This window comes from Leptosomus discolor, chromosome 1, assembly GCF_034619465.1.
Source record: "Leptosomus discolor isolate bLepDis1 chromosome 1, bLepDis1.hap2, whole genome shotgun sequence".
NCBI classification, from domain to species: Eukaryota; Metazoa; Chordata; class Aves; order Leptosomiformes; family Leptosomidae; genus Leptosomus; species Leptosomus discolor.
In genome coordinates this window covers 135,599,254-135,610,778 of record NC_141391.1, presented here as the reverse complement: position 1 = coordinate 135,610,778, position 11,525 = coordinate 135,599,254, and the positions used below count along the sequence as shown (strand labels likewise).

At 41.1% G+C, this 11,525-nt stretch overlaps 1 protein-coding gene across 2 annotated transcripts; it reads left to right on the top strand.

Annotated features, from left to right (window-relative positions):
• Positions 1-739: 739 nt before the first annotated feature.
• RAD51AP1 (RAD51 associated protein 1) lies at positions 740-8,588 on the top strand. 2 transcript variants are annotated; one of them, XM_086478919.1, is made up of 8 exons: positions 740-768; positions 1,112-1,161; positions 3,076-3,217; positions 4,041-4,150; positions 5,153-5,302; positions 6,422-6,577; positions 6,891-7,037; positions 7,900-8,588. In XM_086478919.1, exons 1-8 carry the CDS (start codon positions 749-751, stop codon positions 8,025-8,027), a joined length of 903 nt encoding a protein of 300 aa, XP_086335045.1. In that variant the 5' UTR covers positions 740-748; the 3' UTR covers positions 8,028-8,588. The 2 variants fall into 2 exon arrangements, with proteins under 2 accessions (XP_086335045.1, XP_086335054.1); XM_086478928.1 differs by lacking the exon at positions 6,422-6,577 and adding an exon at positions 4,490-4,564.
• The last annotated feature ends 2,937 nt before the right edge of the window (positions 8,589-11,525 follow it).

Here is an 11,525-nt window from a genome sequence, read left to right as displayed (position 1 = left end):
CGGATTTAAACGGCACCACTCAGAAACACAGGACGGACGAGGAACGCCTTTCCGTTACGCCCCGGCAAAACGGCGCTTAGCGGGGAGCAAAAGGGCGGGACGAGGCGACGGCCGCTGCCTCTGACCCCGCTGCAGCTGCGCAGCCGGCCTGCCCCCAGCCGGGAGAGCCAAACCCCCTTTCCCAAACCGGCGCTTGGGCCCTCAGCCCCACCGCAGGCTCTCGGGGGACCCACCCCAAGGGAGGCAACATTCGCTCCCGTCACTGAACAAGCAGAAGCCGAGCTGCCGGAAGGGAGGGAAAGGCCTGCGGGATCCCATCTACCTTCGGGTCCAAAACCCCAGGATAAACGCAGCCCCTCGGCTCGGATGGGGCAGCGCCCGCCGGGACTGGAGCCGCTTCCCCCGCCGAAGTGCAGGAGCGGCGCCCTCCTCCCTCTCCGCTCACCTGACTCCGAGGCGGGCAGCTGAGGGGGGTGCGGCGGCGCCGGGCTAGGGGGAAGAGCGTTCGACCGCGGAGGGAGGCGGTGGCGCCGAGCCGTTCCCGCCCACCCGTTAAGAACCTTCGCGTCCGGAGCCGCAGATTCGGCGCCCGCCCGCTCTGTGGCGAATGTGCCGAGCCCGAGCCCGCGCTACCGCGGCAGCTGCCGGCGCACGGGGAGGGAGGGAGGGAGGGAGGGGGGGAGGGCAGGGCAGCACTGTCGTCGCCGCTGCTTGTGCCCCGCCCCCGCAGCGGCTGACCGCCGCGGGGATGGCGCGGCCGGTGAGGAGGTGCGTGGGGGGGGTCCGCGCGCCGTGCGGGGTGGGGGGGCGCGAGGGGCGCGAGCCGCTGGCGCCACTGCCGCCACTGCCGCCGCTGTCGCCGCTGTCGCCGGTCACCCGTCACCCGGCCCCGAGGCGCGCGGGCGCTGGGAGCTCGCGCCCGGCGGCGCTGGGTGGCGTTTCCTAGAAAGCCGGAGACGCGCGCGCGCCGCCGGCGGGCGGTCGTTGCCCGCTGAGAGAGCGGGAGGGCCCCGCCGCCGCCGCCGCTCTTCCTTGTAAGACACGATTTACCCAAAAATCAAGTGTTAGCCAGTCTGAGAGGACTAACAGTGCATGGGTTTTTTTGCCACAGGAGCAAGAAAATGGTTGATTATTCTCAATTTGGGGATTCGGAAGATGACGGTGAGTGGTGTGTTTTGTACGTAACAAAAATGCCGGACACTAATGTAACCACCCAAAGTATTGTTGTCGTTGGAATTAAAGGAATGTAAAGCGTGATTGAAGCAACGGGGAAGCTGCTCAGAGCCGTTTGTGTGGTCCTGATCCAACTTGGGTGAAACAGTAACTGGACACGATTTGGGACTAAATTTAAGAACTATGGGACAACGTGGCTCTGTCAGAAAGGGTGATGGGTTGTGGTTTGGCCGGCAAACCACGAAGAACTGCTTGGTTGGAGAAGGAGTAGGCAAAAGGTAATTCCGGCAAGGGGAGGTCGCGACCACCAACTCATTGACCACCTACCCAAGTGATACCACCTACTCAAAAGGGACAATAGAAGACGACAACAGAGACTGTGCACTAATTTGCATCAGAAGCGAGGAAGAAGAACCAATCATCGAAGAGAGTAATGATGAACTTATAGTTAGTTAAGTGTATAATTACGGGAAACTCTTGAGGCCAGTTGCGCTGTCTTGGGACAGACACCCGTTGGTGCACATCAGTGAAATAACGTACCTCAGCTGTGCGTGTGTATTGGCGTTTTGCACACCGGGTACCGGACCTCGCTTGTGGGACAACAGTATCATTGGAGTGTTTTTAATTAATTAGCTCATTGAGAAGGCTCTTAACTGTTTTCACTGGGAGTAATACAGGCATGCTGTTAAATACCCTAATTCAACAAGAATACGATGGCTGTAAGCCAGAGCCTAACCAGAGTGTGTCAGGAAACTGGTGAACGCGCTGTGTGGTGTTGCAGGAAAATGTTTCTCTCCCTGCCTCATTTTTTGGTGGTAGTTGTTTGCTGTATGTCCTGCTTATCAGTTCACAGGATTGTAAATCAGGATATAAAGGAGATGTGAATCATCTGTACCCAGATCTAACATTTCTCCTACAGCTCTGTATCTTGATGGGTAAGGACATAGCAGTCAAATTTTCAGTTCCACTGATAAGAAGAATAGATTGCAGGCTATTTGTTTTCATGACAGTCCTCCTTCTAAGCCCTAATGGGTGTTATGCATTTTTCTTACAGAATTTATTTGCTTTCATGTTTTGTGGGGTTTTTTTTTCCTATGCTGTTTGCAGGATTCGGGGAACAGTTTGGATTGGTGGGAAGGGGAGGGCAAAGGTAAATAGTATTGAAGGTCTCATGTGAATCATACAGATTTATGCAGATTCTTAGTTCAAATGTGGTGCATGGCTTTCCTTAGTTTGTGAGTGACCACTTGTCATATTAAAAGAAGGTGAAAATTCTCAGAAACATTGGTGATCTTATCTAAGGTTCTCCGTCATTTAGGGAATACTGAAGATGATTCTTTTTTTCCCTTATTTTGCATTGTGATATGCAGTGTCCTCAGTCAGAAGAAAGGCAGTTTTCGTGCCTTCCCGTTTTCTTTGAAAAATGAAGAAATGCATTGTGTTTGGCAAGAGGCAATATGAAAATGGTCATAAAAGGGGAGCAGCCTGCGTTTTTTAAGAATAGGAGTCGTTAGGGGGAACATTTTCCCAAACACCAAGAGCTCAAAACTGTTTAATGAAGCAATAACTATTATAATTGATTGCTGTTCAGCGTATCAAAAGGTGGACTTCTAGTTATTGAAGATCTGGTATCACATTGGACATTGAAGCTTTATTGCCATATTGGTAATAAAAATTGAAATAACTACCTCTTGAATAGAAGTATATGCAAAAGAGGTCTTGTTAAATTTTCATTGAAACACATTTGAGAATAGTATAATTGTGTTCTTTAAAAGTAGAATCCATTTCGAGAAGGTTATCTTTGGTATAGTTTCAGTGTGTGATGAAATTAATTTCAGTGACTTGTTTGGGCTGTGTGGAAGAATGTAGGAAAACTCATTAAAGCCTGTTGCTGTTTCCCAGATGATGACTTCGCATGTATAGCTGCACCTTCAAGCAAAAAATCCAGAACACAGCTCAAGGATGCAAAGAAGGAGAAAAAAGAGAAGCAAAAAAAGCCACACAAAGAATTGACTCCGTCACAAAAGCAGACACCCAGTAAAAGGTAAGAAATGTTGAAATGAGGTCAACTCTGTGTAAAGCTGGATTTCAATAACAGTATTTGTTTGTTTGTTTGTTTGTTTGTTTTCCCTAGTGTTTTAAGCAGCTGAGAATTAACAACTAACATATTAATGGGATAAAGATTTTGACCTTTATTGGTATAGTTGCAAATCAGAGGTAATGCAATTATGCATAGAGTCAGGAAAACTTGCCTGAGTTGAGTAGTGAGATATGTCTGTTTTGGTACAGCTCTAAAAAACTCCAGCAAGCGGCCTGCGTAGGTGCAGAAGCAGGTTTGCATGTCAGCTCTTGTCTTGGTATCTCTACAGTGCAAAATAACTGTGACAATTCCTCGTTACCTAAGGACTCCTAAACCAGAAACATACAGACAAGTTTGACTCCTTAAAAAAAGAACATATTTAAAGCTTGACAGAAAATACAAATTCAATGTCAACGAAAAAAGAAATCTGATTATTTTGGTGGTAAAGTTGTGCATAAATATTACATTTCAGTGTGGTATTTCAAACAAATGTAATCACCTTTTTCTGTGATAATGCCAGTTATTAGTGCATATATATATATGTATATACACACAGTGCCTTGCAATTACAATACTTTTAAGTGTAGTGTCCTTTAAATATTATTATATACTTTGTCTAAGTCTTTTCGGGAAGTAATATTTGTAATATGCTATGCATACTTTATAAAGTATGTATTGAAATATTAATCTCTTTACAAGTATTTAAGAAGTTCAGTGAGTCAGAAGTAGATCTATAAAACTCATACCATTGTTTTATTATTTAGCGTGTGTGGGGTTTCTTTTCCAGGATATCCTTGGATGACAAACTTTATCAAAGAGACTTGGAATATGCCTTGGCCTTATCCGTCAAAGAAAAATCTGCAAATATCCTTGAGGTGCAAAATTCAGAAAAACAAGGTTAATTTACCATTCAGTGCAGCACACTTTATTTATACGTAGTGAATTTGAACATGACTTAATTCATTCTACAGTGAAATTGGTTGAAAGTCATATTTTATTTCAAGATGTCATGATAAGGAAAAGAGAATTTCTAGGTAGTGCCTGTCTTCTTATGTTCATATTTTCTTCTGTAAGAAAAATAACTCTTCTATAAGATCTTCCAAACATGTAGTTTGATTAGAGACAGATAAAAATGTTAGCTATTTTCATTTCCTAATATCTTGACTTTTTATAATATGTTTTTTGAATACTAATATTTTATATTATTGTTTGTTTGTTTTCTGGCTCCTAAAACAGCTACAAGTATTGAATCAGAAAATGTACAGAGGAGACCTCTCTTTTCCAACTGCAGTGTAGACAGTGACCTTTTAGGTAAGTTTTTCTCATACTCTTGTCTTTTCAGAAATAGCATTTCAAGATACATTTAAGATACATTTTTTCTTTGTTTCTGTTGTTTTCTGTTTTTCACTTACGTGGAAAATAAGTCTTAAAGACTGAAGGATGCATTAGTTTTTTCATTAAAAATTTGGTCTCTGTCTTAGAATGGGGAAACCTCTGGATGGCTGAATGAGATTGTTACAGATCACTGAAAGTTAGTTGGAAAAAACAACAGACGTGTGATGTTTTTGGATGCTGAGTTTATTTACTTCTTCGAGAAGCTACACTTAACCCTCAGCTCCGTAATGGGTCCCTAATGCCCGAGCATCAAATAAATCTGACCAAAACATTTGCTGTGCCAGTGGAAACTTCTTCATTTTTCCAGTTTTATTTTTGGTCTTCTGTCCTTTTATTAGTTTGAGTACAGATAAATATTGAGAACTTTCACAACCAGAGATTACAGTTCAGTCAGTTAAAAAAGTAAAATGAGAATGAATTCTGGGGGCTCAAATACCTCCTTCTTTTTAAGGAGAACACATTTAGTGTGAATTTTAATTAATTAGACCACCTTGTGTTCTGTAGGTCTCAATCAAGTTATGGACGATGATGTACCTAGGGGTGATGGTAGGCAAAGGACAGCAGCATCTAAAGTTCCAGCACATCAGCAGTTGCTGACCATTGACAGTGATGATGGAAAGCATCCTACTGACTCTGAGCCAGAGTCTGTACCCAGTAAGTTCTTCTTGATAAAAACCCTCTCCTTAGATACGCTTTGCATGTGGTGCCTTCCATTTAGTTTATGTTTTCAGTGAAATGCCTACTGCTTCTCCTGTGTCTCCCCCCCCTCCCCCCCCCCGAACCGTTCTCTTTTAATACTAGCGGCAGTTTGACACTAAATCTAAACACTGGAGCTTATTCATACGCATTCCCCAAACTGGCAAAAATTATACTGCTTCTCTGAATTTGCTGTGGTATGTCAGAAGAAACTTCTTCTGCCCTCTTTGTCCAGGAAAGTTTAGACTCTGTTCATTTTTCTAGTCATTGTTTGGGGTTTGCATCAAAACAGAGACTCTGGAGTAGTGTCAGGTGTTAGTGCTTTCAGTATTGGCTTTGTTTACGTTTCTTTTAAAAAGTAAGTAGCCTGTCGTCTTTCCTTCCTCCAGTCCTCAGCTCTTAGAAAACCATGTTGCATCCGACTGGAGGTCAGCCTAGCCTCATACTCTGCTTCTGGTAGCAGGCCGGTATTGAATGCCTGCAGAGTATGATAGATGTCTTTCTCGTTTCCCAGTGGTGAACATGTCTGTATGCATTCTTTTATTCCTTACTGCAAGGTTTATTGGAAAATATTTCTAGAATTGTCAGTGAAATAAAATATCACGGGAATAATCCAGATATTCCCATTGATAGAGAACTATGTTTGAGATTTGCTAATGTCTACGTTTTTTTAATAATAAATCTAATAAAATCTTTCTTACAGTTGAAGTAAGACATAGTGGTTTTCCACTTTAAAGAGTCATGACTAAGAATATGTAAAAATCAGAAGTCCTGCCACATAATTTTAACTTTTTCATCTTGCACACATGGAATATTGGCAGTTCTGCTGTTAAAATTATTGTTGTGTGTTTATCCAGGGTGTTCCGTTATTAAAGAACAGAGCAAGAGTTCTGTAAATACAGAAAGTTTTATGGTGGCTATTTCTTTCTCAGTTCAGCATACAAATATGTGCAAATTTATTTTACTTCATCCTTAAGATATCCTCGTTTTTTATGTCCAGAATGTGATTAGAAGTCCCTGGAGTAATAGTAGATTGTATTTCCTGTAAAGCAATGACATCCCTTTTCCTTGCTGTAGGTGAGGAGTCAAAAGAAGATTCAGATTATAGTGAAGATGATGATGAAGACTTTGCTATGGAAAAGAAGAAAGCCAAAGGAAATAAAAAGAAAACCACACAAAAGATGCCAGCTGAAAGAGAGAAGAAAGCTCCCAAATCCAAGATTAATACTACAGGTAAGTTTGTGCTATGAATTTGAAATAGACTTCTTTATAATAAAAGTCCCTTTTATTTTCACTGAAGGAATAGATAAATTTGGTATCTTCAACAAGAAATTGTTACAAATTATTTGCAAATCAGGGCTGGAATTCCAGAATACGACAGGACTGACTGTGTACGTATATACTGTTAAAGATGTGACAATCCAGTAACATAACTCATTACGTCACTCAGTGCAGTGAGCTCACCCTATACAGTGATCTGTATGCAGTGTGATGATTTCTCTGCTAAAGAGTATCTTGCTGAGATCACTTTTATTTTCCAACTAAGTATCACCTGGACTTTCTCCGTCACGGATAATGGAACAAAAATCTGAGCCAACAGGAAAGAAGATCTCCAGTACTTCAGAACCAGTTGGAAGGCCTCTGCATACATCAAGTCCTGTAACAGACAAGAAGCCTAAATGGATACCACCAGGTACCTCTAGGTTTATAAACAGATACATTGGTTGACTTAAGTTTTTAGCAATCTCTCCTAAAAGCATGCAAATAGTCAGTATTTCAGAAAAATGACTGCCCTCTTATAATGAAAGGTATTCTTTTGACCTTAGATTTTTTTAAAAAAAAGAAAGAAAAGCTATCTCTCTGCTTCTTTTCCTCTTAACAGCATTATCCTTAATTCCTTTATGTGGGGAGGTTAATAAAATATTTTCCAGAGTGTGGATCAAATCTTAATCAGGAGATGTTTTGTGGCCATTTCTCTCTTATTAAGATCTTTCTTTATCTCTGGTACGTGCTGCATTATTATATATTCTAAACAAATAATACTAGAAAAATGTTGCAGTGTTTTAACTGCTCTAGTAAAGCAAATGCTTAGTAGCTTTATTTTCTTAAGGTGTTTGAGCAAGCTGCTGCTGACTCCTGCCTCTTACTTTGATTTTCCTTCATATCTACTTTTCTTTTCTTTTTGTTTGGCTCCTTTCTTTCAAGTGTATTTTTCCTGCTTGGAATTGTGTTCACCTGTGTGATTCTCTGTGGAGCACCTGAAAACGCACAGTACACTGTGAACAGTTTTTATGTGCTTGTCCAGTGTTGCTCCAGTGTGTTCCTGGTTAATTAAAACTGTGCATCGTGCCTGCTGCATTGGCTCCCAAATAGGTTGTTTCCTGGGGAGTATGCTGATATTCGTGTGCTTCTGTGGTATTTTGTTCTAACCTTTTTGCAATATCTTTAGAATACTTTTTTTGTTCTGCTATGAAAACTATAAAAGGACAATGGTTCTATGATTATTTTTTTTCTAAACCTCTTACACCTTCTTTTTGTTTTACAATTATTTTCAGCTGCATCGGGAAGCAGTAATAACTCTGTGAAGTATGTTTCAGTTAAGTCACCTACTCAGTGTCTTAGACTCGGCCTCTCCAGACTAGCAAGAGTCAAACCACTGCATCCCAGTGCTACCAGCAGTTAAGTGGTCAGTGACAAGGTGTCACATGAAGGACAAGACTTTGGAAAGTGTTTTGCTTATAAATAGAGGATGGGCAGCAAAAGCTTCATGTCATCGTCGGTTTTGGAAGACTGTTGTTTGTGTAGTTGTCTGATACTACAATGAGTTTTTATTCTGCAAAAATCCTTAAGTGCTACTGAATAATAACAATATTTAATCAAGGTGACATCTGGGTCACGAACTCTTTGGTGTATTATACTCAGAGATGTGAGTTTATGATCATTTTAATTCTCTGGTATGTAAACCCATGGCATTAGTCTAGACAGCACTATGTCAGTTATAGAATTTGATATCTCAAATGGATTCTTAACACAAGTGAAAGTCACAGTTTAAAAAATATTTCTTGGAAGAGTTAACACTTTCCACCCCCTTCTTGGTATGTTTGTCACCACTCTCTCAAAATCTGTTAATGTTTGCCTGTCTTGTATGTGGATTTTAATTATTTTTATGTATTATAAATGTTTTTTAGAATGTATTTTTTAAAAAGGGGAAAATAAAATACTTTGTATAATCTAATTAATCATATTAATTGACTCTTAATTTTGAAAATCACTTCTACATTTTGGCTACAGTCTAGTAAATGTTTTTGCATGTGCATACTTATACTGGAAGTCAGCAGCATTAGTCAGGCTCAGACAGTGAGGATTTTGCTTCAAGCTCCTTGGTCTTCATTGAAGACCATGATACCATGCATAGCTGGTGGATTTTGTAAAGTGTTGAAGTGATAGTCACTGAGGACTGAGACTGAACTTTCAAACTTACTAGTCCACAGTGTTAAATAATTTCCTACCTAAGCATATTGACTATGTCAGATGACACAGCAGATGCATTTTTCCCTGTGTTAAGGGATCTGGTCATGACTGAGTGAATTGCATTAACAAAGGAATATACAGCCCTATTCAGAGTAATTACACAGACAAAAGCATGGTGCTGCCTAAAGTGAAACTACGGTGTAACAAATTACTTTTTAACTGTACAGTACTTAACGTTACTAAACCAAGAAACTAATAACCGCATATTTATTAAAAACAATATGCATATTGCCTTATGGAAGGAATGAGAAGAAATCTATGGATGAAAATCTGTTTCTCAGAAACAAGGGAACGTGGGCATGGTGATGTATAATCTCAGATCACCCGCGTTTTGGGTGCCTGGCATGGAATCACATAGCCCTGAGTGAAGTGTACTCCAATGAGCTGGGCTAACTGGGTCTAAGAGGGGAGGCATATGCCTGCTGTCTTGTGCTTGTCTCACTCAGTCGTGAGTTGTCTTAGTTTGCTAACATGGCACATCAAAACCACAGGTTTGCAGCAGGTTGCCATCAGATGAGCTTGAAACTGCTCCGAAACAAGGGTGAAGCAGGAGTACGCACAGGAGGGACAATAGGTAGCCAAAAATAATGCTTGTGATGACTAGTATGTAATAGGTATGTTATGTCCCTCCTCTCCTTAATTCCCTTTTTTGTGCTGACTTACGTAGCCCTTCCTGAGGCGTACAGTGGATAAGTGACTGCAGCAAAACGGGAAGCACAGAGAGCTGTGGTCCCCAGGGTGGTTCGTTTTAGCATCCCAATCCATTGCCCCCCATTCATGCTTCAGTCCTTTTCTTTCTGCTGGGAGTGGTCGTGCAAAAAACAGCTCCCTTGCTGCATCACAGGTCTCTTTCTATTGAAATTAAACTGTTATGAATTGCTTTTATGTTTTTGCCAGGGATAAATACAGATTTCATGTGGTTGCACTTTTTCTTGCTACAGGGAATTTTATGTAACAATGCAAAGTATTTCCTCAACGTGGTGCTTCAGGAAAATATTTCTACAGCTGGTAGATTTACTAACCCCCTCTTTCCCCCACTCTTCTTTCATCCCATTTTTTTTTCTCTGCAAAACATACATTTGAGATTTGTGTTCCTTTGGTTTCCATCTTGGCGTCTTTCAAAAATTACGTGATTTTCAGTCTGTCGCCTGTCCCTGAGCCCCTCCTTAAGTTTGTATGGGTTTCCAGTTCATGAGGGTTTTCCAGTATTTCTCTACTTTTTTTTTTCCGAGTGAAAATTTCACATGGGCAATTAGAAAAAATGTCTTTGAAATGGAAGTAGTAAATATTGCTGATTGTATGTTTGAAAGCTACTCTGTACTTGACCTGAAGAAAACAAGTCTTGCTGGTAGAAGCAGATTATTTTTATAAAAGACAACTTCTTTTGTGTTCTAGGTTATTAAAGGACATGGTCAAGAGCAGCCAAATTGATTTAGGGGCTGTAGTTGTTACAGTAATTTTTTTTTTCTGTTAGTAACAGAGAGGTTGTCTGTGTTATTCCATCTGATTTCAACCTTGGAAAACTAAATTTTTGCTGAAAATAACATTTACAGTTCCCTCATGGCTCTAAATTTTAAACAATGCTACAGAGAATTTTTCGTGCATCATTTCTCCAATGGTTGCACAATGGTGTGACATGAATGCATTCTGATTTCAATTTGTAAAGCAATCAGAAAATGTCTGATTTTGCATCAAAAAAGCATTCCACAGAATTCCACCAGCCTGGAGACACTGTGCTCCAAGACTGATACATCAGCTTAGTCTGAGACAAGCTTTAAAAAAAGCAGTTAAAATGGGTAAAATTTAGGGACATGGCAGGGTAAAATTGCTTCAAATATGCACGAAGCAGATTTATGTACCTCCAGACATTCAATGTTATCAGAGCGCCTCTCACTTTCTACTCTCTCTGAGAGTGCTGATAATGTCACAAAAAGAGAGGAAGAAATTGCCAGACAAACAAGCAGAAACCTACAAGGCAAAAGTTAACTAAAGTTAAGTACAGCAGATTGGTGGGTTAAATATGTGTTTGGGGACACCTATGACACCTCCTCACTCTCTGTGCCACAGAGACTCTGTTTTAGACAGTGGTGATTGACAGGGCACTTCACGGATGACATGTCTCTTTAAGGTCAGTGAATCACAGCTTGGCAATTGACATCCATGCTTTGTCACAGCAACTCTTAAGAACTGCGGTACCTTTTAGTGCACTAAGGTTTAGACTTTAGATTTGATATTCCTAATAATAAATGCAGAGCATTATTTAAAGGAGAACATTCAAATAGAATATAAAGCAAGAGCAGGGCTCGGCCTTCCTGATTTGACTGGACACAGGGTTCAGGAAGATGCTGAACAGCCCTGCAGCAGGTGCGTATTTGGAACCTCCATCATTAGAATGAATAGAACAGAGCTGAATAGAATGTTACGGTTGGAAGGGACCTACAATGATCATCTAGTCCAACTGCCTGACCGCTTCAGGGCTGACCAGAAGTTAGAGGGTGTTGTTGAGGGCATTGTCCAAATGCCTCTTAAACACCAACAGGCATGGGGCATTGACCACCTCTCTAGGAAGCCTGTTCCAGTGTCTGACCATTCTCTCTGTAAAGAAATGTTTCCTAATGTCGAGCCTAAACTTCCCCTGGCGCAGCTTTGA